The 27,360-nt window shown below is 44.3% G+C and overlaps 1 protein-coding gene and 1 long non-coding RNA gene across 5 annotated transcripts in view; one reads left to right on the top strand and one right to left on the bottom strand.

Annotated features, from left to right (window-relative positions):
• LOC140899771 (uncharacterized) overlaps positions 1-20,284 on the top strand; it is a 137,437-nt gene extending 117,153 nt beyond the window's left edge. Inside the window, exon 4 of the long non-coding RNA XR_012155443.1 lies at positions 20,173-20,284. This is a non-coding gene — a long non-coding RNA (uncharacterized lncRNA). The remainder of the gene's footprint in view (positions 1-20,172) is intronic.
• ATP2A3 (ATPase sarcoplasmic/endoplasmic reticulum Ca2+ transporting 3) overlaps positions 1-27,360 on the bottom strand; it is a 158,954-nt gene that overhangs the window by 52,152 nt on the left and 79,442 nt on the right. For all 4 annotated transcript variants that reach the window (XM_073315802.1, XM_073315798.1, XM_073315800.1 and 1 more), the window contains exons 4-8: positions 24,981-25,085; positions 21,592-21,730; positions 14,155-14,235; positions 11,659-11,744; positions 8,586-9,050 (exon numbers count right to left, since the gene is read on the bottom strand). In XM_073315802.1, coding sequence (XP_073171903.1) covers positions 8,586-9,050; positions 11,659-11,744; positions 14,155-14,235; positions 21,592-21,730; positions 24,981-25,022 — 813 coding nt within the window. In that variant the 5' untranslated portion in view covers positions 25,023-25,085. The remainder of the gene's footprint in view (positions 1-8,585; positions 9,051-11,658; positions 11,745-14,154; positions 14,236-21,591; positions 21,731-24,980; positions 25,086-27,360) is intronic.

Raw genomic sequence — 27,360 nt, 5'->3', positions numbered from 1 at the left:
AACCAAGCACTACATTACATTTCCTACCCTAGAATGTGCTCAGCGACTAATACAATGGCATTGAGTCAATATGGGTTGGTGGAGGTGGGGGAAGGGACTTTGATTGTGGGATCTGAAAGGTATTAGCAGGTTTTCGGTATTACATGATGGTGTATTTCCTGAGGGACTAGAGGGGTATGTTTGCAGTAACTGTAAATAGTGAAGAGGAAATAGCTGCAGGTTAATCCATAAACAGGATAGGTAACGTTAGTATAAAAACCCAAACTTATCTGCACCAGCAGTTTAAATGGCACTTTCTGTGAAAAGCTGCTGGAACTGAGCCAGCCAAACAAATCTGCTATATAAACCGCTGCACTGTTTACCTTATAAGGCTGGAGGGTGCACACTAACTCCTGTGTCACACAAAGAAGGAAACTCACTTGGCCCCAGATCAAGTTCTCGCTCCAATGCGTACCTCTGCGTTTAACCCTTTTAAAGCCATATTTGTGTCAAAAATGTAATATTAGAGATCTAAAAAAAAACCACCTAGGAACTTGCCACCCACAAATGTATGCGTACTGGTCCTTCTGCAGCTCAAATCTCATTTCTTCCCCCGGGGTAACAGCACTAACCGCGACACATTTTGGAAAGCAACTGGATCAGAAAAATACTTCCCTCCAAGTAACGCTGGGCACTTTTGCTGCAGGCTCATTTGTGAGGAGAGAGGCAAGATGAGGACAGTTAGTTTTGGGAGGTTTTATTTAAATGTGAGTATTTTCTGCCTTACATGAAAAGAAATCCATAAGAATGCTGCTGAAATGGGACAGTGGTATGGGATGTCAGGGGCTCATCAATATCGGTGACAAGGTTCCGAATGATAAATGTTTACTTTGCAAGAAGAAAGAAAAAACAATTGGAATTAATACAAAAACTATTCACACCTTCCTGGGATCCCGAACTGTGAACAAGTGTCTGATGGCATAAAAGTAAATATGAACTATGGGTCATAGGACTAAGAGTCAGGAGACTGGGGTTTGCATCCCAGTTCTGTAATTGAGATTTATTGGGCTTGGGCACATAACTTTCCCTCTCTCTACCCCTGTTTGCCCATCTTCAAAATACAGATAAGAACCTACCCTTTTACACTGCTTTTAGATCTTCAGATGGATACATGCACTAAAAAAGTGCAAAGTACCAAAATGAAATAAACTGCTATGATTTAAAACACTCCTATCAGCTACTAGTCATCTATTTAAACTTTTATTTTCATGTTTATTGGGAAGCTGATCAAGATCCCCAAGTGTCTGTCTAGTCCCTCTGTCACGACCAACTTGGGCTGGGTTCAACCCAGCAACTCAGAAAAATGGTTATAGGTCCTATAGATCCAAAAGGGGAGGAGGTGGAGCCCTGAGCAAGAGAATCCAATAAAAAGCAGCTTGTGTTTGTTTTAGATAGAAGCTGCTGAATCGAACTGTAGTCTCCTGTAGATTGGCCTTAACAAAGGAGTATTCAAGGAAAAACCACATGACTCTAAGGAAGCCATTTTGCCTACAACATTTTCCAGGATACTCATTTAAGCGTTTGCATGTTAGCCAGAACTGCTGAAACAACTCATTCAAAAGATCCCAAAACCAGGATATTTAAAGGAGAGACAAACTGGGAGTGATTTGAAGTCAGCTTGCAGAACAGATTGGCACAGAAACACAAATTCACCTGTCTCCTCTATCCAATGGGTGATTCACATAGTTGCAATCCACTGCACCCGTCTCTTATTCAGCTGTTTAAGAGTCACCCTTCTCCCCTTCCTGCATTCACAGTGCACAATCTATGTAAAAGTCTACATGGAGCTCTCCACAATGTCTCCCCCTTACTAGGAAGGCTGACAACTGGCTATCAGCGCAGCAATGGCAGAGGTATGGGACTGGTCCAGCCAAGTGCAAAGCACCAACAACAAGGTGTTGAGCTCTCTCGGCGCCCACCCATATTAAAAGCTGGGAGGACACTGAGCATCTCAACAGGATCAGGTCCTGTAACAGCATTCTGTTTGCCTAACCCAGTGCCAATTGCCCTTATTTAGAAGGGACAAGCCAGGCAGTTGGTTTTAAAATAAGAACATATTCTTTGACCCCTCAGGAAGTTCAGCTCATCCAATGTTGTTTCAATGGGTTACGAGGCATGTACTTATCTTTCCAAACGTGCCCATCAGATCATAACTTCCAAATGTCATCCTCTGCGTCTCGGCCTCCTGGTGTATTAAGTAATGGAGCATAAAAGGGTGCCATATGCCAAGTTTTAAGAGACTATAATTTGAGCTGAATGTCAGTTTCAATAACTGTTGTTCAAAGGCTCCATGATGAGCTTAATTCAGAGTTATTAACTTATTACACAGATCCTGCAATCTTCTTCTATAAAAAGGAAGCAATCTGCGAGGACAGAGGTAAAAACATTTCTCTCCCCCTCCCCCTATGTTAAATAATGCTTGCGGTTAACATAATTACATAATGGCTTCCTCCCATATCATCTCCCCTGTCAAAGCAGCCATACAGGAGAGACAATAACCCAGACAGATAGTGGGAATCTTCTAAAATTATTCCCCCCAAGGTCTGGTTTCAATGCCAACTTGGACTAGAACTAGTATTCAGACTGTTTTGACCATCGTGGGCTAGGGAGAGGTAAGGTTTAGCTATATTCCATATAAGGACCCTACTCATCCCGACAGAATTTTTTTGGCTCGTTCCTTTCCTTAAGCTAGCGTCATGCTTATAAAAAGGTCCAGGGCTGACTGACTGGGAGACTGAGTCCTCTGTGCACAGAACAGTTAAAATACAGGCAACTGCAGTGCAGGCTTCCCTCATGCAAGCGTAGGGGGACTGGACACTGGACTTGGAGTCACAAGACCTTGGGTGCTATTCTCAGCTCTACCAGTGACCTGCTGTGTGACTCTGGAAAAGCCGCTCCTCATCTCTGTGCCTGTTAACCCTCCCAGCCATTGTCTGACCTATCTATTTAAATTGTAAGCTTTTGGAGGCAGGGTCTGCTTTTTTATATGCATTTGCACAGTGCTTATCACAATGGGGACTCCGCTCTTGAATACAGCCTCTAGGCACTACTGTACTACAAATAGGCCTCAGTGAAGTGAATGGTATTTCAGCACATACTAAGTGCTTTGCTGATTAGAGAGGGACTTGCACACATCATAGAATATCAGGGTTGGAAGGGACCTCAGGAGGTCATCTAGTCCGAACCCCTGCTTAAAGCAGGGCCAATTCCCAATTTTTGCACCAGATCCCTAAATGGCCCCCTCAAGGATTGAACTCACAACTCTGGGTTTAGCAGGCCAATGCTCAAACCACTGAGCTATCCCTCCCCGCTTGCTGTGCTGAATGAGGGCTCTAAAATTATGGTACAGTTCCTAAATAGACTGGTTTTCAAAGGTGAATTAGGGATTATAAGAGGCTGGTAAAAATCAACTACCTAGACTTGAACTGAAAGCCCTGAAGCAAAAGCAAGAAATTCAGGCCAGCAAAGCTAGCTGGGGTTGCTGCATGTCATTCATTAATTATCATTAAGGAAAAAGGTAAGATTATCTAGAGGAAGTTATGGGACAGAAATAAATCACAATCTCAAGGATTGGAGCTGAACAAAAAAAAACAGAGGTAAATTAATTAACTACGTGTGTTTTGCTGATCACAAGAAAGCTTTTAGCTCAGTCTCTGGGTAGAGAGCAGGGATTAATATGAATTATCTAGCTCCAATTAAATTGCTTCAGAACAAGGAACAGTGAGATTGAATGGGTGGGTCTATTTGGAGATTACATAACTTCTGTTGAAGATGCTCAAATCACTTAGGGAACTTCTATGGCCTTTATTATACAGGTCAGATGGATTATATTTGTCCCTTATGGCCTTAAGATCTCTGAATCTAACGTGTTGTTGTACCCTAACTCTCTACAGCAGGGGTTCTCAACCTTTTTCTTTCTGAGCCCCCCCAATGCTATAAAAACTCCATGGCCCACCTGTGCCACAATAACTGGTTTTCTAAAAGCCAGAGCTGGCGTTAGGGGGTAGCAAGCAGGGCAATTGCCTGGGGCTCCATGCCAAAGGGGCCCCCACAAAGCTACGTTTGGCTTCAGCTTCGGGTGGCGGGGCTCAGGGCCCCAGACTTCAGCCCCATGTGGTGGGGCTTCGGCTTTCTGCCCTCGGCCCCAACAAGTCTAACACTGGCCCTGCTTGATGGACCCCCTGAAACCTGCTCGCAGCCCCCCAGTGGGCCCCAGACCCTGGTTGAGAACCACTGCTCTACAGCAAAAGAACATATGAAGACAAAACTTAGAGGTGAGGCAGCTCCATATGCTACTCAGTGCTGAGCACAACCTGTAAAAATTAAGTAAAAATTTCAACACACCCCCACAGCAGCATGTATCAAGCTGAGAAAAGAGACACTCTCAGCAATTATCTAGACTCTCAAGAATGAAACTGAAAGTAGCCAATGGATCTGTGAACTCACCAAGAAAGCCGGTTCCCAGGCTACCATGACCACCAGGTTCTGGAATTATCATACCAAACAATGGCAGAGAAAGCTTAGTGGTGAAAGAACAAGAGTGACAAAGATCAGAAGCTGGTATAGTGCATATAATTCATGTCACGAAGAAGGACTGGAGTCATCATGCTGGTTGCAAAGCTCTACTGAGCATTCAGCTCTCATTAAAGTGCATACCTTTAAAATGTGATTTAAATTATGCACATGCTTGAAGCCATTTCACACACTTTTAGTTAGGCCCGTGCTTAAGTGCTTTGATGGATCAAGACCCAAATACTGAAGTCCTTAATTATGCACTGGCATTAGTAAGTAGTTTTGTCCCCCACCCCAGAGTAAGGGCTGAGTAAAAAAGGAATAAGAATTTCAGGACTTAGCCTCAGGTAGACCTGGAGTATCACAAATGGTGGGATTCAAGTGGAGAAAATTTTCAAAGGCTTTACCAGCAATGCGTTCAGAAGATGGGCAAATAAATCATTTGTGCAGTAACACTATGGGGAAGAAAAGTCAGGGAGTTACACGACAGAAGCATTGAATATTATCTTTGGTTTGCTTGTTTGTTTTAAGTTTTGCCAAAATCTGAATTTTTAAACAAAAATGGTAAGACAAATTTTTTTCTTCATATTTTCCCATAGAGCGCTGGTTGGATTTCAAACTTGTTGGATTTCAAAGTTATAAAAGAGGGGGGAAAATCCAAAAACAAATCACAAAGTTTTTTTTCCCATCCAGCCCCAAGTGAAGGAGTTAAACAAAACTGAGGGAGATGGGAAAAAGCAGAGAGCCTTCAGACCTGGAAAGATTTACAAACAGGGATCCAGTTTCTTGCCATAGATCTCGGTTAGCAGAGGAGTCCTCTTATTTGTAAAACCTCTTGAAACAGGTTTTAAAGAGTCCTTTGGACAATAGCTTTCTTTGGACCATTACAGAAGACACAAGGTCCCCAGTTCTTCCTAATAAAAGGCTGCATGCCCCAACTAAGCTCAAATTAACGCTTAACCTTTGTCCAGGATATTGACAGGCTTTATACAGTTCCCACTCAAGATAGAGCTGGTCTGTTTAAGGAAGTGAACACCTACAGGGTAAGTAAGTGCTCAATAGCAGTCATGACCACCCAGCGTAAATATTTGCCCTTTTAACAGTCTGCAAATCTTCCATTAAGCAGTCACCTTATTTAACCAGGGAACTCCTGAAGATTAAACATTAACAAAATTTCTGTGTGTCCTCAAACTGATTGGGCCTGGAATAATGTTATCCAAAAGATCCCCAATTCTGCTGACTGATTAAATTGATACTGAAAAAGGAGTGAATTAATATGGCAACTGATTTTAAGTTATAAGCTCAAGATAGGTTTGCTGAGAATTTGGGCTGAGTTTTGAGAGAACTGTGATTATTGCAGGTATTAAATATTCTTGTTATTGCTGCTCTGTCATCCCCCCCGACCCTGTCCCCCCCAGACACACACACACTTTGGCTTGTTTGTTTCACACCCCTGTTCGGTCTTGTCTTTTATGGTTTGACCCTGTAAAATTAAAATCAATGGGACTCTTGCACTGACTTTAGTAGGATTTTGATATTTACTATATATGTTTGTACAGTACCTAGCACAATGGGGACCAAACCTGAATGACATTTTTAGGTGCTACCACTACATCAGGTGTGGCCAAGCCATGGCTCATGAACCACATGGGCTCTTTTATAGTTAAAGTGCAGTTTGCGGAGCCCCCCATGCCTCCCTCCATTCTCCACCTACCTGACTGGGGAGGTGGGGGAGAGCAGCTCGGGCTTCTGCCCTGCGGTGGGGTGGTGGGGCTAGGGGCTTCTGGGCAGAAGCCCCACGCCTGGGTAGGCACACCCTGCGGGGCAGGGAGTGCATGTCTTGCAGCTCTTGAACTTCTGAAGCTTGGCCACCCCTGCACTGTATCAATCATCATCATCATCATCATCAGAACCAAGTTATGATTTTAGGTGGAAGCCAAGAGAAGTTCCCATGGCATTGATTCAGAGATGGGCTTGAATCGATATCCCAGATCTGAACACACTTGAATGTAGTGAATCAGGCTCATTCTTACTCAAAGCCAGAAACACACCTGGGTGGCTTTGGTTGACAGTGCCTTTGAATTTCTGGTTTGTCCAAACACAGGATGTTTGTGTGCACATGGACCAAAACCAGATGAAGGAGTCTGCTTGCAACCCTGCAGCCTTAATGAACTGTGATTTGCACAGCTCATCTTGGGAGTCCTAAAATAAAAAGGAAAAGACTTAATGAAATCAGTGGCCTGCCTGGTAAAGAAACCAGCTGGGAAAGCAATCTTAGTGCTGTCATTGCGTGAACAGGTTCCTGGAAAGATAAAAGTCTCTCCTGCACAACATGGTAGCTAGTTGATCAGCAAGAGATGCTTCCATATCTGTCCACAGAACCATCAACTTGGCATTTAATGCCTTTAGACTCCCACGCATTCATTATGCAGATGAACATGGGCCACTCACTCTGCCATATCACTAAGGAAACTAGAAGAACCATCACAGAACAGGAACAGCCTGCCAGATGTAACTGAGGCAGAATGTCTACTGACATATGTAGGCAGAATGTCACACATATGTTACTTTAGCTGACTGCCTGTAGAAGGGGATGGGAAGAATCACTGGTCTTCCAACATATCTGCTTTGCAGAAGGGATAATAGGAAGATGTTGTGTACAAAGATGTTGTATGTGTCCGTCCGTCTGTCCATTCTTTCTAAGCAAGGCATGGAAATGACACTTTTTTTTAAATGGCTAGCTCCAGTGCTCTCTCATTTTCAGTAAGTTATAGGAGCAGAAATCTCAGACTTTCCCAACATTAATAATGTCTGGTTAACCAGTCAGTGCTCACAGTGTATATATGGCCATGCTACAACATGTTGTCTACTTTGGACTGTTCTAAAAAAGTATTAAAGCTGGGAGGTTTGGGGGAGAGAGGCTGGGCAGGTTTATTTTTCCCTCTGGTGAAATGTTATTTTCCAAGGTTTTCCTATAAAATCTGAGTGCCAGTACTAAGAAAAAAATCTTTTCTTAGACATGAGGATTAATAGGGAAACTGAGGAGTGCTTGGATTATCCAAGTCCTATTATTTCCAGTCCTATTCTAGTCTTGTCAATCCAAATAAAGCCAAGCCCCCACAGTGCAGGGGAATGGAAGATGCTCCCCAGAAAATAACTCCCTTTTATACCAGATAAAATTGATACATTGCTCAGCCGTGGTGCCCCTGGTGTTTACCCAATTATGTGTGTTTATAGTACATTTAGATGCCAAACTCAGCTGTATGGGATTGCTGACCGAACAATAAAACATGCATTAAAAAAACAAAAAACCACCGATGAACCAGGTTGCATTACTGTTATCTTGACCCCTGGATTTCTCAGGGTGATCCATTCTCAGTTTAACTCCCTGGTTTTAATATATAAGAAGTTCAGCTTAAGTTTCTAATCTCTTACCAGCTTGGTTAAACAAGCATGGGAGAGAACAGACTAAATACATGCACTTCCAGGAGCTCTCATTTCAAGTAGATCCCCACCACAGGGGAAAGCTCCAAGAAAGAAGAGTCCATAAAACAACCTCTGGAAAGCCACACCTTTAATACAGACTAACATGGCTGCTACTCTGAAACCTTTAAACAGGTGTCTCATTTGTTCACAAGGAGCAAGAGTGAGCTATATAACTGCAGCCCTAGAGCCATACAAAAATAATAATAAACTGATTTTCATCACCAATAGGGAGGAAAGGAAGGTCATGTTTATACGGGTTTGCAATAACGCAAAACTTTTTCACGCTCTCCTTCAAATTAGCAAAGTTTCTGCCAGAAGAGACAGTTTTAGCCTTGCAATATGTCTGTGAGGAAGGTAAATGTTGTTATCCCTACTACACTGATGGGTAAACTGAGGCACAGAGTGAACGTGACTTACCTGAAGCCCGCAGAGCTAGGCATAAAACTCAGATCTCCCAACTCTCAACCCCATGCATTAGCCTCAAGACCCTGCACACCTTATGGGAAAGCAAAATGGTGTTTACGCATTTGCATAGCTCAAGAACTCACCCTGCAGACAGACATCTGATTGGTGGTGAGGGTACCAGTCTTGTCAGAGCAGATGACAGAGGTGCAGCCCAGCGTTTCCACTGAAGGAAGGCTCCTCACAATAGCATTCTTCTTGGCCATGCGGCGCGTGCCCAGTGCCAGACAAGTGGTGATGACAGCAGGGAGACCCTCAGGGATGGCAGCCACAGCCAAGGCCACAGCAATCTTGAAATAGTAGATAGCCCCACGAAACCAAGAGCTGCCGTGGACGGGGTCACTGAAGTGACTGATATTGATGACCCAGACAGCTACACAGACCACAGAAATGACCTTGGAGAGTTGCTGGCTGAACTCATCCAGCTTTTGTTGCAATGGGGTCTTCTCTGGCTCAGTTGCAACCATCTGATTCCTGATCTTCCCAATTTCTGTGTATACCCCAGTAGCAATGACGACTCCAACAGCCTTACCAGCTGCAATATTGGTACCCTGGAAAAGAAGTCATTTGTATGTACAGAATATACAAATATTAGATCTTTAGGCTTAAAGCAGCAAATGGGTAGTTCACTGTGTAGGGAGAGAAGAGGGCCTACCAATTAGAGTACAGGATTTGGAGTCAGGACTCCTGGGTTCTTTCCTGAGACCTGTCACTGAGTTATTGTTCAATTTCTCTCCAGCCTGGACCCAATAACTCCTGTTTCCTGTGACCCCTTGACAGGCCTTTCTACTTTTGGTGATATCCCACCAAACCTAAACAGGGGTTTCTCCAGACCTATCACTAGCTACTGAGTCTTCTGCGGTCTTCAAGATTTGTGTGGTTTGGAGCTTTTTTGAGTTAGAAGCATCTCCAGATGTAATGCACACCCTTTACTCTTAAGGAGCATAGAAAAGTTGAAGATGCTTGGTCCAGTAGAAACTACTAAACAAAAGGACTGCCCCCGTCCCTCCCCAGACCCCTTTTTAATGGATTTTAAGGTATAACAGTCTTGCTTCACAAATTATTATGACCAGTTTTGTTCAAAGAGGGTAAGAGAAATTGGACAGTGAGTCAGTGACAGGTTTCAGGAAAGAACCCAGGAGTCCTGACACCTCATCCTGTACTCTAATTGGCAGGCTACATTCTTTCCCTGCACAATGAGCTACCTGTTTCCTGCTTCAGGTTCAAAAGTTGGTAACAAAACCTCATATATAAACTCCTCCAAATCTGGCAAAATGTTCAATTGTTTTAAATAACCCCTAATCTTTATAAGATGAAGCAAAACCTCATGTTGCAAACACCTTTGAATTTTGGAGCATTCACATTCCGCACTCTGAGTCCATCTCTAGTTTTCCTGTTTGAGGGTTGTTTGCACCTCACAAGTTTCAAGTTACCACTTGGGACTAACAAAAAAAAAATCCTGAAGAAAAGCAAAAATCAGATGAATCTACAGAGCTTTGCTTGCTTTTGCAATGAAGTCATGAAAAGGAGTGAGTTAGCATCCATATTCCAGCCTTAGGCTGCTTCACATTGGCCCAACTCTATCAACCGTTTTACACCAATATAGCGTTACTTCTTATTGAGCCTGGGGGGAGCAGGAGGGGAATCAGAACTCATGGGTCCTGCATGTTTAATCACGAACACCTGTAACGCCTCTAGTCCATGATTTCAGATGAAAACCAGAAACACAAAGGCTGAGACTTCAAAGGAGTATAAGTAGGGCCCTACCAAATTCATGGTCCATTTAGGTCAATTTCACAGTCACAGGATTTTAAAAATTATAAAATTTCATGATTTCAGATATTTAAATTTGAATTTCATGATGATGTAATTGTACGGGTCCTGACCCAAAAAGGGGTGAGGAGGGGGGGGGGGTCGCAAGGTTATCGTAGGGGGTTGTGGAACTACTACCCTTACTGCTGTGCTGCTGCTGATGGTGGCGCTGCCTTCAGAGCTGGGCAGCCGGAGAACGGTGGCTGCTGGCTGGAAGCCCAGCTCTGAAGGCAGAGCCGCTGGCTTGATATAGTATTACCACCCTTACTTCTGCGCTGCTGCTGGCAGGGCACCGCTTTCAGAGCTAGGTGCCCAGCCAACAGCCTCTGCTCTCCGGCCGCCCAGCTCTGAAAGCAGCGCAAAAGTACGGGTGGCAATACTCCCTAAATTACCTTGCAACCCCCTTTTGGGTCAGGACCCTCCGTTTGAGAAACACTGGTCTCCCCTGTGAAATCCGTATAGTATGGGGTAAAAGCACACAAAAGACCAGATTTCATGGTCCATGACGCGTTTTTCATGACTGTGAATTTCGTAGGGTCCTAAGTATAAAGGAGTTAGGTGCCAAAACTCAATGGGCTGCCCTCTTTGAAAAAATCTCCGCCACAAACAGTAAAGTGAGAACTGCCCCAGTGAATAAGCCTTTGTGGAATATCCTTTCACTAGTCGCGTAGGTTGTAATGCTGTGCGGGGGGAAGTTTGAAGCTAGTCACCTCTAGCGTGCCTCCAATATGTTGAATTCAGTGATTCTGCCACAACCCATGACGACTGCAAGTGGAACTGAGGGTCTGGCTTGCTTGGGGGTGATTTTTGTTCTCAGCCTCATTTTAAAAGAAACATTAATAAAAAAACAAACCCACTTGGTTCAGGGGTACAAATGTCTCTCAAAGACCAAAGGGACCTACAGGGTTGGCATACCTCAGATCGTCACAAGGATACAAGACCCAGATCTATGACATGGCCATTGTGAAATTCCCATCCAGTTATTCCTTTGAAAGGACTCTTTACTGCAGCACAACCAAGACTCAGATGCTCCTGGTCCAGTGAGTAGATGACAGGCCAACTTTTGACAACATGTAAACTGTTAAGGGTGGGATTTTTTAAAAGCATTCAGCATTGGCCTGACTCTTTTCCCATTGACTTTAACAGCAGCAGAATTAGGCCAGCACTGAACACTTAGGAAAAATACCACCTTAAATTGTCCGTGTCCTTTGGTGAATAGTAATTATCCTGTATTACACTTTACTGCTCAAAAACATATATACTTTGATACCTGCCTGTGAGGTTCTTTACCCTGGGGCTGTTTCTACAAGACCCAAGAGAGGAGGTGACGGATGTGAAACAACTTACAGAGAAAAGCATGTTCTTCTTGTCCTGATTGACAGCCCTGGGGTCAGGAATCGGGTCAGTGTGTTTAATCACAGACACAGATTCACCTGTAGAGACAAAAGGAGGGAGAAAAAAACATTTACAGGGTTTCCTACTGAGATTCTCAACACAGATCCAGTTCCAGCAAAGGCTTCTATTAGGGTGGATTAGAAGCTTCTGTTGGTGACAATACATAGCCTTGAAAATAGATCTTTGGCACTAGGTCATTTTGTTTGGACATTCATCAATGAGCTGTTACAGCTGGTCCATTCATCTGTTCACTATGGAGAGAATAGTCATAGGAAAATAACTAGCTTGAACTCAAGTGAAAATTACAAGAGCTAAAAAGCTGCTAAGGTAACAGCATACCCTAACAGGGTTAGGTCAACATTTTGAGCCAGAAAATGTAAAGTTTGGCACCTAACTCCATATTTAGGCATCTGAACAGCCTGATACAAGTTGGCAAACTCAAGTCCCTGGTCTCACCCACCAATTGCTGCCCTCCTCACACTCCAGCGATAACAGCACTGCTGTCTGAATTATTGTGGTTTGTATTGTAGTTGCATCTGGAGGCCCCAGCCCCACTGGGCTAGGCATGGTACAAACACAGACAAAAGTTTTTCCGGATTCCAGACAGGTTTTAACTGCCACCAACTAACTGGTGAAGACTTCTACAGAGAAACTGGTACCAGAGACCAAGTGTTGTTCTGGTGAATCTCAGCCAGAGTTGCTTCTTGGCATTAATTGTGTGAGGAGATAGTCAAATGGAACAAGGATTAGCTTTTTGTGGGTGGGGTCTGAAGGGCTCAAAAACTAATCCTAAATTGTGGGGTGCTTCGCAACAGCAGGAAAACATTACTCATCAGAGTGACAGTGAAGATTATACTATCTATTTTTCTATTTTGAAGACATCATGAAAAAAAAAGACTTCTAAAATTAAATACTCTTTAGTCCAAAAATCTTCTTTTGCATCTTGTAAGGAACAGTCCTGCATTGGCATGGAAACTGGCTACATTACTACTACTGATTATTTATTTAGTCATGGACCAGGATCCCATTGTGATAGGCACCGTACAAACACGGATGAAAAGATGGTTCCCTGCTCCAGGAAGCTTACAACAGCCAAGACTTCCAAACTTTGAAGAAAAGCCCCTCTCCTCAGGACACAAGAATCAAAATCAGAGGCAACAGTTCCACTTATTCAAGGACAACTCAAAGCCAGTCAACGGCCTCAAGAGGAGATGGAATCCCTTGGGCGATGTAATGAAAGCATCGAGAGTGCTTCTCCTGAAGGTCTTTATTTTGTGCTCTGAGCACAAAAATAATTTTGTTCTGCAAGGTGACAGGAGATGCAGCAGAGGGAGAAAGTTCAATTAGCACAAAACCTGTGTTATTTATGTGTCGGGGAGACTGTGCTGGTGTCCTTGTAGATTTAATTTCTCCAATTGTTTTCCCTTCCCTTTTGCCATTTCCTAAACTAATGAATTTTTAAAATCATGTCAAAAGGAGATTTTCAGTTTAGACTAATGGTTCATCTAAATAGAAAAGAAAGGAAACTTCCATTTCCCCCTGATAGCAGTGATATAATGTTTAAAGCTAATATGTAATATTTCAAACACTTCTTTAATCCATATTTAAAAAAAAATCCCCTCCCCTCAATGACAACATCTGATTCTAGCAAATATCACACATCTGAAATGAATAACTCTTTAATTGCTACACAACAAGATAGACATGAATCAAGCAATATTTGCTTTCAAGCCACAGTTCAGTACCTGTGTAAGACAGTAACATACCCTGTTCTGCAGTAAAATGGGTAGCCATCATTAATATGAGGCTTGAGTCTTAACAAAATCTCACACATTTTCAAGATTTTGGGCACTTCCTGCTGAGAGTCAGCTGTGGTCCACTGGTCTGAGTATGAGACATGGAGCCAGAATCTCCTGAGTTCTAATCCCAACTCTGCCACTGGTTCCCTTTCTGGGCAAGTCACATAGTCCTAAATGGAGCAATTTCGAAAATCTCACCCCCAATCTGCTCCCACTGCAAATGCTCACTGACTTCAGTGGAGCAGTCAGGCCAACACTGAACGCATTTGAAAACCCCACCCTTAATCCCTGGTTTTAAATTGTTCCAGCTGTAAAGAGGGCTGATAATAGTGCTAACCAATCAGCCTCAAAGGGACATGCTACACATTGGTTTGCCAAATGTCTGGATTAATTAGGTAACCCTTGGAAAGTGTTACAGAGGGGCTGGCCACCACAGATTCACCAGACAGGTGTGAAAATGAAAACGTTAAGAGGAGGACCTAGCTTTTTCAGGACTCAGAACTGTTGATACAAATTTCACTGAACGTTCTGTGGGTGTGAAGGTTCTTAAAGCACCAAGCCCAACACCTCCACCCCCACGTGGGACTCATTCCAGTAGCAGTCATTCTGTGCAAGACCGCCATACTCACAGTAACAGCACTGCCCATACCTGTGAGAATCGACTGATCAACCCGTAATGTCGTGGATCTGATCTCAATGATCCGGATATCGGCTGGCACCTTGTCACCAACTAAGAGAGGGAAAGTAGAAGAGAAATGCCACAGGTTAAAAGTGTTTGGTCTGATCTGTGACTGAACTCAACCATAGTAAGGGAGATACATAAACTAACCATGGGAACTAGCAAGAGGAAGGACAGTTTATGCACAGACCTTGGACTCAGAAAAACGGTCTCAATTCCGAGCTCTGCCACAAACCTCAACAAGCCAGTTAATCTCCCTGTGCCTCAGTTTCCAATCTTTAAAATGAGGATAACATTACTTCCTGTTCCTCCATTTAAATCGTAAGCTTTTCAGGGCAGGGACAGTCTCTTTCTGTTTGTATATGTAGCACCTGTCTCTAATGCATGAATGTCCACATCAAAGATAAACCACCACCAACCGTCCTCTGTTAAATCTCTCAGCAAAGGCGCCAGCGACTGAAAGGGCCATAGACACTGAAATCCCCCTCTTAACTCTTGAGATCCCATACATAGTGATACAAATAATCCAGATACTCATATGGCCTTCATTAACACAGTACATGAGACCCACGCAAACATATTTATCCTCAAGACCCTTGGGAGGGAAAGCATTACCACCCATTTTACAAATGGCGAGAGTAAGTGATTTCCCAAAGGTCACAAAGCAGGTCTGTGGCAGAGTCAAGAATCTCAGTCCAGTTCCTTAGCCATACAACCACACTCTTGCCTATAGAAACCTGAGTTGATGAACATCAATGTTCCTTTGGCACAGCTCCTAACAAAAGTCTTGGAGATAAGAGTGGCCTGGTCACCAGTTATTTTAAACAGAAAATGACTAATCTGGTGAAATACACACCTATAATAAACTCCCATACAGAAGCATAGGCCAGGATGGGAGGAAAGAACCACTCCCTGGCCTGGAAATCATTGAAGTGCTTTCCTGCGCAGTGGCGGATAATGCAGATAGTTCAGGAGTCAACAAAAGTAACTGTCTGCAGGAGGGAGAGCAGAAAGAGGTAATCAATATCCCAAATGGAGATGCACCAAACCTGATACCACTAGTCTCCTGCCACCTTCCCAGTTGTTTCAGGGCTAAGGGCCTTATCTAATGCAGATTGAAATCAATGGGAGTCTTTTCCACTGACCTGAATGGGCACTGAATCAAGACCTATTGGGTGAATGCCAGATGACATACTATACACTATTTAGTCAAGGCCTTTGGAATGAAGCTCTTAACTTTGGAAGATTTATTTGGGGTAAGTCTCTCATTTCTATATCCCTGAACCAAAGAATGCAAGATAAAGAGAACTGAAACCCCCCTCGGCAAGAAATTTTATTCACACACGGACAGCATCCATGTAGATGGACCCTTTTTAAGATATACCAAAATGCTCTACTCCCCCTTACACGAAAGGGTCATCTATTTGTGAGATGTAATCTATTGCCAGCTGCAGGCACTAAAATCTATTAGCAGGATGTGAAAAGAACAGGTACATCTATACTATGGTGATTGGAGCTTGATAGATACCCAGAGAGCAGGGCTCAGAGCTTAGGCCATGAGCCTCAGGGCTGACCTTGCTGGACCTGCTTTAAGTGCTGAGAAAGAACTGAAATCTTTAAAGCCTCTGAGGTTGCCAATGGTGCCAATTGCTGGGTGGGAACTGAACTTGCTTCGCGAAGACAGGATCAGCCTCTAGCCTGCAGTGCAACCTGTCTATTGAGTTTTTTCCATTGGGTTGGTAACAGTTAAGGCTCATTCAGATGAGAGAGATTTATAACTAGCTTATTTATTTAACACACAAACTTTCTTCTCCCTGTGCTAGCAAGGGGCCGTTTTGCTTCCAGGCATCAACTGTCCTTAGACAGCTACTAAATAGAAGCTAATCATTACAAAATCAAAGGCTGCAAGTTTCCACTGTGGTGAAGGCCAAAGGAAAAATGTTTGCCTGAAGCCAATGAATGCACGTGGCTCAGTTTTCATAATGGATGGGCACAAGAAAAATAGGAACAACACTGGCATCAAGAGATCAGAATTGGTTAGTAAATCTCACAAGGAACATTGCCTCTCTCTATGATGCTCAGCAAAAAGTCTTGTGGCCAGGGCTGGCTCAAGCCAATTTTTGATTTTGTACTTCAGCAGCCCCTAGAAACTATAGCTGAGAGACCGGGGTCCCACTGTGGTAGGTACTTTCATAAACATAGCAGACAGTAGGTACTGATTTCAGTGGGACTTGTAGAATAAAGTATTACTAAGCATGAATAAGGGTAGCAGGATGAGGATCATTGTGAATAGCATGGGCAATGAATTGCCTTATCTAACACGTTGCCAGTTATCACTTTGCTGTTGTTATAAGGTAGTTATATGGCCCTGATCACCACAGCACCTGAAGACCTCACAATCTTTAATGTATTTATTCCCCGTAATGCCGTGATCCTCACTTTGCAGATGGGGAACTGAGCCACAGAGAGACTAAGTGACTTGCCCTAGGTCGCACAGGAAGTCTGTGGTGGAGCAGGGATTTGAACTCTGACCTCCTAGCTAGTGCCCTAGCCACTGGGACATCCTGGCTCTCTGCACCAGTACTCATGTCAATTTCTAACATGAACTTTAACACCCCTCTCCCCCACCCCCACCCCAAAAAAAGAGACAGGCGATCTACTGTATTTAGACAGCCTGGGAGAGAAGAGCTGAGGCCAGCTTCAAGAAATCTGCTACGAAGGCAAAATGCCATATTTAATGCAATTTTAACAAATTATTTAACTTGTTCTTCATTTTACCCACCAGGCAATGATTTTAATGGACCCTAACCCTCCACTAAACTAGACTGTAATGACAGAACATGCGAGGAGTGGTGCATCACCCAAAAAAAATCAGAGAATGAACCATGCTCAGCACAATTCCTCTCTTTGCCTTGCTTTGGGGAGGCTGTAAATTACTTCACCACCTTCTCAGGGAGCAATTTGCTCTCCTGTATGCTCCTGATCACCTAACTCTGGCCAGTGAGTGGTGGAGGCAGAGCCAGGGCTCCTCCCATTCCCCACCCGCAGGGCTGCAGTACAGGGAGTTTCTGGTGCATAGCCCCTGCTCTACCTGCTGTCACTGAAGTCACAATCCGAAAAGGGAAATCAGGGGGTGGTTACCTCCACCCCACTCCCCCATGGGCCAAGGAAGGGCTGCGACAACGGCTCACCATGATGAGCTGATAGTTACAGTTTAATGTTCCACAGTCATGGCAAAAATAAGAGAGAGAGCGCTCATTCTAAGCTATCAATGCTTTGTTTTCCATTTTAAAATTGACAGTCATTCCATTATCAATTTGGGGTTTTCCCCCCTTTGTAGATCCCACATTTAAAAAACTAAACAAAACCCCAAACCTTTTAAAAAATGAAGTCAATTACAAAGTGTTTGCATTAATCTCAGTCTTCCAACTTCAGTCCTCCATATATTACACCCAACCTTTCTCTCTCTCTGAGACACACACGGTTACTCACTCAGGGATAGAATCACCGCCTCATCAGATGCCTGGAAAACTTAGCCAAAGCCAATGGAATTCACCTCTACAGGAGGTCAGAGCATTAAATATGGTGGCATGGATTAGGCTCAAAAGCAGAATGCATAGTTTTACTTGCTAAATTGAGGTAATCAGATATCACCTTTCAGGGCATCAGCTAATTGCAACACGGATCAAGAAGGAATTTCTGTCTTTCACATACCATTCCCCCTACCCCCATATCATAGCACAGCATTGAGTAACTAGTCAGGTAACTAAGGTTTTCACTTTCCCCTCCTCAACCATCACATAGATTCCACTGCCAATGTAAAAAATACTGGAGCTTGGTCCTAGGTAGCATATACGTATGTTCCCCGTTAGATGTGCAAATGTGTCAGCTACCAGAGTTTAAGGGTGTGTGTCATTTTACACAGCAGTGTCAATCATGTTATACGAGCTGGTGCTCATGCTGGATTCACACACTCTTGTATTACACAATCTGACAGCGTACTTGCTAGGTATTATAACTTGCTAAGTCTGTCTCAGTTAAATCATGAATCCCCAGACAACGGCTCAGCTGTTTCTCCGCGACTTTTGATGTTGATGGTGTAATTAAAAAAACAAACAAAATTTTAAAAAATCAGCCACTCATACGCATGCAATAAGCATTTGATTAGGGGGGCTGGAAGAGGCATCGTGATGGTGTTTAACTAACTGCCCTATATAGTTAGAGGGGGAGGGAGTTGCTAGCAGGCTGAAAGGCTGGTGGAAGGCAGGCAGACTGGCACAGGGAGTTTAGGGCAGTGATAAAACAATAATTTGTACTGCAGTAGCAGCTACAACAGGGGTGGGCAAACATTTTGGCTGGAGGGCCACATTGGGTTTGCAAAACTGTATAGAGGGCCAGGTAGGGAAGGCTGTGCCTCCCCCAACAGCCTGGCCCCCACCCCTTATCCACCCACTCCCACTTCCCGCCCCCTGACTGCCCCCCTCAGAACTCCTGACCCATCCAACCCCCCTGCTCCTTGTCCCCTGACTGCCCCCTCCTGGGACCCCCCGCCTCTAACCACTCCCCGGGATCCCACCCACTATCCAACCCCCCTGCTCCCTGTCCCCCAACCCCTATCCACACCCCTGCCCCCTGACAGGCCCCCCAGGACCCCACACCTATCTAACCCTCCTGTTCCCCAACTATCCCCCCTGTCCCCTGCAGAACCTCCACCCCATCCAACCTCCCCCTGCTCCCTGTCCCCCGACTGTCCCCCGGGACACCCCTGCCCCTTATCCAAACCCCCCTCCCGCTCCTCAAAGCGGCATGTCTGGCAGCCGCGCTGCCCAGCCGGAGCTAGACACACTGCCGCTCTGCTCAGCAGGAGTGCGCAACCCCGCCGCCCAGAGCGCTGCCCGCATGGCAGCGGAGGAGGGAGGACAACGGGACAGGGGCCGGGGACTAGCCTTCCTGGCTGGGAGCTCAAGGGCCGGGCAGGACGGTCCTGTGGGCCGGATGTGGCCTGCAGGCTGTAGTTTGTCCACCTCTGAGCTACAAGGTACCAGTTAGGGATCAGGGAACCATTGTGCCAGGCACATAAACAAGCATAATACAAAAGATCTCCTTGTCTGAAGAGTTTACAGTCCAATGGACTCTGATTTAATTTCTCTTTGTTGTTTATTTCAAGTTCTCTTTCTGAAATTCTTGTTCAAGAAAAAGCAGCGTAATTCTTTTTATTCCAGCGAAACAGTGGGTCTGTGCTCCTCCTGGGGGCAAAGGAGGAGACAGACAAGAAACGGGGCCCAAGCTGAGCAGCTGCCCACTTTCAGCACCAAGTACTTTAATGACTTCTGACTGCTCGAGTCAGCATTCTCCTAAAATCCCACAGAGACAACCAGACCACACGGCTCAAGATCCTAACGGGGCAGGCCTGGCCGAGACATTTTCCCCTGGTGGAAAAATCCTTGAGCTGTTTGGCCTGCGACAGCTGCATTTTACAATTTGTTCTTTTCAAGGCAGGCGCAAGCCTCCTTTTTCCAGAGAGCATCTTGGCCAGCCAATCCCCATGGGCTCACTTTGCCCACACAGAAAGGGAGCTTTGTGGAGCTGAAAAACTGCCCTGACCTGTTTTTCCCAAAGGACCTGCCCCCAAAAAAACAGATTGGATGAATGGAGCCTAGAAAGAGGAACCCTTTATCCATTGCACATGTCCCTGATGCCCTGTTCTTTCCCACCCACACAGAGAGTACAGAGGAGACGCCCGAACACCATCTAGACAACAATCTATGGTTTCAAACTTAGCAGAATCAGACATCACCGTACGTGCGACCAAATCTCAGTTCCTTATTCATACACAGTTCAAATCCAGTCTGTGCTAACCTCAGGCCAGAGCCCCAGCTGGCGTTCATCGATGTAGCTGTGCTGTGGAGTTATGCCAGTTTACACCAGCTGAGGAAATGGCCCGTGATGATCTTCTGTGCATTATTTTTAGATATATCTATCTTCCAGATGAAGTACAACAGGAAGACTTAACAAAGAATTGGATTAGTCCACAAGGAACTGCAGCATTTTTCCACTAGCAAGTCCACAAAGTGGAGAAGAGCAGATGAGTATGAGGGATTTGGAGGCTTAAAGTTGGTTTAAAAAATAATAAATAATAATAATAATAATAATTTTGCTGGCTAATTGAAATGTGGCATTTTGAGGAGGGGTGTGGGCTAGCAAACCCTGAACTTTAATCAATATAAAGAATACTATCGTGAGCCAGAAGAACAAATGCTTTTTATTTAATCCTCCAACAGTGCCTTCAATATTGAAGGGTAAAGAACACAATCCTACAAGTCCTAATAAATGTAGGGGTAGATTCTGCCTGGCTCTGCTCAGAGGAGTAGGTGACAGGAAGGATTAAAGGACTGGACTTAGACCCAGAAAACCTGGGTTGTATTCCTGCCTCTGCCACATACTTGCTGTGTGACCTTTGGGTCTCTCTGTGCCTCAGTTTCTGCATCCATAGAACGGGGATAGTACAAGGGATGCAGAGAGGATGAGAACTCACTGATCTTTGTGATGCCCCTGAAAGCCAAAAAATATATAGGTAGCTCAATGCAGTTGGAATCTAGCTACAAATAAAGAGAGTTTCTTATCCCAACCTCTTAGCATTCTCCATTCCCCACACCCCAGCTGTCTCCATTCACTGCCCAAGCAGGACCAAACGGACAGGAGGCACAAGGGCAAAGGGCTAAACTCGTGGCGAAAGGTAACAGGGTGGAGTGGTCAATAAGGCTTCCTCTGAGAATTTGCTTGCGATGGCCAAGAAAGAAGAAACCTTCAGGAGACATTTCTCAGGCCAATGCAGGACAGGTGAAAATGGAATCTGTTTTGCACCTTAATCCCAACAGCTGCATGTGCAAGGGAAGGACAGGAGGATAAGCCATAGGATGAAGTACACGAATGCAGATGGAGGTTACCCAAACCCAGATCCAAAAGCACAAGTCTCTCCCATGCTCGCAAACCAATGCTTTCCCCTCAGCCTTTCCCGTCCCTGCACTACTTGTCTTCCATGAATAATTATCCCACAAACCTTAAGGGAGACCATTTTCTTTCATGGAAAGCCATGCAGACCAAAGCCTAACTTACTTTAGACGAGCAGAGTGCTGGATAGTCAGTATAAGCCAGCACATAATGCTGGAGCGGTTCTCCTGTTTCAGCTCACTATTCTGTAACAAGGTTGCTTCAAACAAAAGTTGCTCAAAACCAAAGAACCAGGGTGATGGTGAGTTTCGCTGCATTTTCAGTTTAGTTCTAAACTAACTCAGGGTGGGATTACCTCACCCATAGCCCAGCAGGATGTTTCATACCTGTGCATACAGCAAAGGAGATGAGGGGCTGGGGGGGTGCAGAGAAGAGGGGGAGAGATCATTGCCATACCTGCCACTTCCACAATATCCCCAGGAACAATATCCCGAGCCCGGATCCTCTGGACTCCATTCCTGTCGGCACGGATCACTTTTCCCATTTCTGGCTCGTATTCCTTTAAGGCTTCAATAGCACTCTCCGCATTTCTCTCCTGTAAACACAGCGTGCAGCAGAGCTTTAGGCATTTGTACCATTTAAATGGTGGTGATGCGTGGGGGGGGGGGGGGGGAGGCGCAGTTGTGTGAACAAGGGAATGGGAGCCAGGAACTCCTGAATTCTAATCTTGGCTTTGAAGTCTATTCGTTTTGTGGTATTGGGCAGTGTCACTGAACCTTACTATGCCTCATTGTCCCCATGGCTAAAGGGAAACATGTTTACCTACTTCAGACAGGGGAAGGGTAGTGAATGACTTCAAAGCAGTATATGAAGTACTACATTTTGTGCTAAGAGGAGGAGGACTTGTGGCACCTTAGAGACTAACAAATTTATTAGAGCTTAAGCTTTCGTGAGCTACAGCTCACTTCATCAGATGCATGCAGTGGAAAATGCTGTAGGGGGATTTTATATACACAGAGAACATGAAACAATGGGTGTTACCATTCACACTGTAACGAGAGTGATCAGGAAAGGTGAGCTATTACCAGCAGAAGAGTGGGGGTGGGGGCGCGTGAACGAGCCTCTGATAGTGTGGCTGATGTGATTAGGCCCTATGATGGCGTCCCCTGAATAGATATGTGGACACAGTTAGCAACAGTCTTTATTGCAAGGATAGGTTCCTGGGTTAGTGGTTCTGCACATCTACCAATGTGATATATGCCATCATGTGCCAGCAATGCCCCTCTGCCATGTACATTGGCCAAACTGGACAGTCTCTATGTAAAAGAATAAATGGACACAAATCAGACGTCAAGAATTATAACGTTCAAAAACCAGTCGGAGAACACTTCAGTCTCTTTGGTCACTCGATTACAGACCTAAAAGTGGCAATTCTTCAACAAAAAAACTTCAGAAACAGACTCCAACAAGAGACTGCTGAATTGGAATTAATTTGCAAACTGGATACAGTTAACTTAGGCTTGAATAAAGACTGGGAGTGGATGTGTCATTACACAAAGTAAAACTATTTCGCCATGTTTATTTCCCCTCCTACAGTTCTTATAAACTGCTGGAAATGGCCCATTTTGATTATCCCCCATGCCCTCCCTGCTCTCCTGCTGGTAATAGCTCACCTTTCCTGATCACTCTTGTTACAGTCTGTATGGTAACACCCATTATTTCATGTTCTCTGTGTATATAAAATCTCCCCACTGTATTTTCCTCTGTATGCATCCGATGAAGTGAGCTGTAGCTCATGAAAGCTTATGCTCAAATACATTTGTTAGTCTCTAAGGTGCCACAAGTACTCCTTTTCTTTTTACGGATACAGACTAACGCGGCTGCTACTCTGAAAACTACATTTTGTGCTGAATCTCGGATGTGCCAGAGGCAAAGTGGTATGGAACCATCTGAGAGGAACTGGTAGTGTTGTTAATCGTTAAAACAACAGAGTCTCAGGATTTCTGATTTCTAGACTGAACTCTGCTATGGACTTACTCTGAGACCATTAAAAAAAAAGTCATTGAACCCAGTCTTGCCTCAGGTATCAGGGGATAGCCATGTTAGTCTGAATCCACAAAAACAACAAGGAATCCGGTGGCACCTTAAAGACTAACAGATTTATTTGGGCATAAGCTTTTGCGAAAACCACTTCTTCAGATGCATAGAGTGAAAATTATAGATGCAGGCATTATATACTGACACATGAAGAGAAGGGAGTTACCTCACAAGTGGAGAACCAGTGTTGACAGGGCCAATTCAATCAGGGTGGATGTAGTCCACTCCCAATAATTGATAAGGAGGTGTCAATTCCAGGAGAGGAATTCCTCTTTAAGGTCCCACCAGACTCCTTGTTACTCTTGCCTCAGTTTCTCTATATGTGACATAGGGGTTAATGTGCGCCTAGAGCAACTACAGTTGTGGACCTTCGTGAGCGAGTGTGTGGAAAATGCTTTGAGATTCTTGCATGGGAAGTGTTCTGAACATACAAAGGAGCATTAGTATTTTGGAACTACATCAAAATGTAACAAAGGATCTTGGAGGGAATACACACCTGGAACAAATGATCAGTGAGCCTAATCGTCTCTTGCTTCTAAGAATATGGATTTTCTACCCAGACACATTTCGGCTCAACTTGCAGCACCCCTGAGCACTGGATGCAGCAATTAGAATATATCAAATAAGCTTAAAACTAAGTTAAACAGCAGCTTAATATTTTGAAGTAAAAAAGACCTTAGCGTCTGCCACTTTTTCAGAATGGATACTACCTTGCAAGATGTTCCAGGGAACAACAGGCAAATGAAAGCACCTGGTAATAACTGCTACTGCAGTTGGGGCGCATTAAGAAGTTTGCTTAATGAAAACGCATTTGGCCACTGCCAAAAGATAAGTGGTATTTAACTAGGTGGTAAATAAGTGTGGCATCCTAAACTCCAAACTATACGAATTGCCAAATAAAAATTAAGGGATGACAAAATAAAGATTAAATGTAGTACATGTCACTCATTCTATTTTTATTCAGGATGGCATTTTATATCCTTTTAAAGTACTCACAGATTTTTTTTTTTTTTTAAGTGAGCTAAACATGGAGACTTCACCAGCATAGGGTCTATTCCCTACTCGTTAGTTACCAACTTTGCCAATACCTGGCGAACTGAACTCGCTTTTCTCTGGGGTTTTTTGGGGACTTTTTCCCTTGTGCAGATCAGGCTCCAGCTGAGAGTCTGGCTCCTCATTTTCATTACTGTTTGGTAATTAAAAGCCTGCTTTCATCAACCTCAAGTGGGGTTCATGTTTTCCTTACCAGAATTTCTCCCTTCATTCCCTCAATGCTCCACGGTCTTATTTTTGTTTTTGGCAGCTGCACAATACTTCCCTCACCACAGGCTTGTCTTCACTGCAGAGTTAACTCAAGTATTACCCCTCACCTGCATCCCCTTCATGTGAGTGTGCTGGTGCTTTTGCCTCAAGTTGGCTGGCTCGAGAGGGGGTAAAGGCCACAGCTTGAGTGAAGACAATTTGCCAGCTCTGCGCAGCTTGAGTGTTATTTCATAGTGTGACTAGTCGCTCAAACTTGGCTAGCTCAAAAAAGAGCGGATTGGATCGTAGGAAACTTGAGTTAACTCTGCAGCGCAAACCTAGCACATGGTTCCAACTCATGAGCATCCCTTCGTGCATTTAAACAGCCAGGGCTTCATTCATGCAGGCTGTACAGTTCCAGGCACCTGGCCAATAGCTCCACTGCCCCCCAAACAAACCGCAGTGCTTACAGGAATTAAAGAAGGGAGACAAAAGCGGTTACATACCTGCCACACCCCCACAACAGCATTGGCTAAGAGAATCAGCATGATGACAACTGGCTCTACAAATGCAGTAGTGATCTCTTCACCTTCTTCAAACCAGGCCAGGATCTGCAGGGTGGCAAGATACAGTGTAACTCTAGGACCCGCTAGCTGTTTTGGGCAGCATAACTCAAACTACTGAAGCCAGTGGCAGTCCTTCCTTTGTCTTCCCTGGGCTTTGGATCAGGCCCTTCATCATGGGTGTGAACGCTATTAGTGTTAGATGCCTTGGGTCAGAGCAAGGTATCTGAGCATGTGCTTAAACTGAAAACACAGGATTGCTTGCATTGCATTCAATGTAATGGGACCACTCAGGTGCTTAAAGTTAAGCTCCTGCCTAAGTAGCTTGCTGAATTGGATTTTTTAAATTAGTGTTTTACAGCCCTGAAGCACCCAAAGCTATGAATCAGATGACCAGGTGAGAAAAGCACAAGTGCTGGTACAAAAAAAAATCCCTCATGCCCACATTTTCACTCCCTTGAGCTGCTTGTCAAAGCATTTGTATGCAAAGATCACAGCACTGCCACAACAACACTGTAAAGCATTCAAATGTCAGCTCAGTCGAAGGCATGTATGTATCAGAGGTTCCCACTCCCATGTTGATTTTTCAGGAGGGAGTCCATCTGCAATTCCTCCTATTAGAAACCAGTCCCACCTAGAATTGCTGAAGGACAATTACAAGGCAAACTGGTTTTCTTGCCAGCAATCCTGAGGTGCAAAGTCAGGCTTAAAATGCAGCTGCCCAGGATTTGATTGCCCTTTGTGTGGCGTGATAACATGTCATTTTCACAAGACAATTACCGGCTGATATGGAATGCCGTTATTAAAAAATGACACCGACGAAGTGGATATTCACCCACAAAAGCTTATGCTCCAATAGGTCTGTTAGTCTATATGGTGCCACAGGACTCGTTGCCACTTTTAAAGCAGAGAGGGTGGGAGATCATAGAATCATAGAATATCAGGGTTGGAAGGGACCCCAGAAGGTCATCTAGTCCAAAATGGTAGGAGATTTGTCAGATGGTTGCTATTCAAGTGGACTGGAAACCAGTTTGTTAGCTCACCAGCTCATGAATGGCTCACATTATGCTTTTCTGACCTATGTCTGGGCTAGGAAGGAATTGATATTGTGTGGGTTATTTTCAATGGATTCCAGCAGGTCTGTTTATCCACTTAAGGTTTTGCACTAGCAGAAAAGAAGACAAAGGCACTAAAAGCTCCTTATTCAAAATGTTGTGACTGTGCAAGTCAGGATTCAGAAATAATAGCATCTCAAAGTTCTGTTTTACATGAGATTTCTCACATGATGAAGGTCGAACTGACGACGACACCGTGCACCATGGGCTTGATCCAGAGCCCACTGAAGTTGATGGAAAGACTCCTTTTAATTTCAGCCAGGGTTGGGTAAGTCACCAAGTATTTACCAAGTACTACATAATAAATTTTTCTACATTTCCCGCTCTGTACTCTTGATTAGCAGCTATGGAACTTTTCCCCCCTTGGGTTTTGGAGAGAGAGAAAAATCAAGGAACCTTGATATATACTGATTAAAATCTGTTCCTTCCACATCTGTGCATAATCCCCCCACCCCCGGCTCAGCCAGTAAATAACTCTGGTGCATGACTCTGGACTCTGTTATTATGTTCAAACCAGCAAACCAATTCATGAGGTAGCTGGGGACGTAAGGCAACTGTACACTAAGGAAAGTGGAGCTGTATATGTAGCATGATCCCCATATTCATAGGAGCTGAGAATCTAGTAAAGGGAGTCAGGCAAGTTCCATCAGAGACTGGGAGAGAAGGGTCCCTAAATCAGTCAGAGGCAGTTCAGGAATCAGAACACGAGTTCCCAGCTCACTGTCCTTTCCTGCTTTGATGACTGAGATAGCACATCCAAATGAGTATTCATTTGTGCTGAACTAAACAAATATCTGAGAATCAAGCACCTTTGAAAGCAGAGGGACACTGAATTATTGATTATAGCTCAAGGAAGTAGCTGTGACATCCTAGTTATGATTACAGAGTTCCCCTTCCAGTTACATCAACGCCCCCCCACCTCATTGCCTTGATTTTGCAAAAGCCTGGAGTTTAGCTGACTGAAGCAAGGAAGATGAAGGCCAAAGCTGAAAGTCCCACTAAAATCCCCAGCACCATGTGCAGGTTTTACAGCAACTGTCATTCACAATCCCAATCATCAGGATTGGTTTTCAAGTACTGCCCATGCAGATTACCAGCTGGATGTGGTCACTGGCACGTGCAATTGCTGCCATTACATAAGCCGTAACACATACAAATTAGGCATGCAAATGGTCATGCACTTTTGTGCGTGCAATCTTTCTCTAAGT

Source organism: Lepidochelys kempii, chromosome 17 (assembly GCF_965140265.1).
Source record: "Lepidochelys kempii isolate rLepKem1 chromosome 17, rLepKem1.hap2, whole genome shotgun sequence".
NCBI lineage: Eukaryota > Metazoa > Chordata > Testudines > Cheloniidae > Lepidochelys > Lepidochelys kempii.
This window is presented reverse-complemented; position numbering and strand designations above follow the sequence as displayed.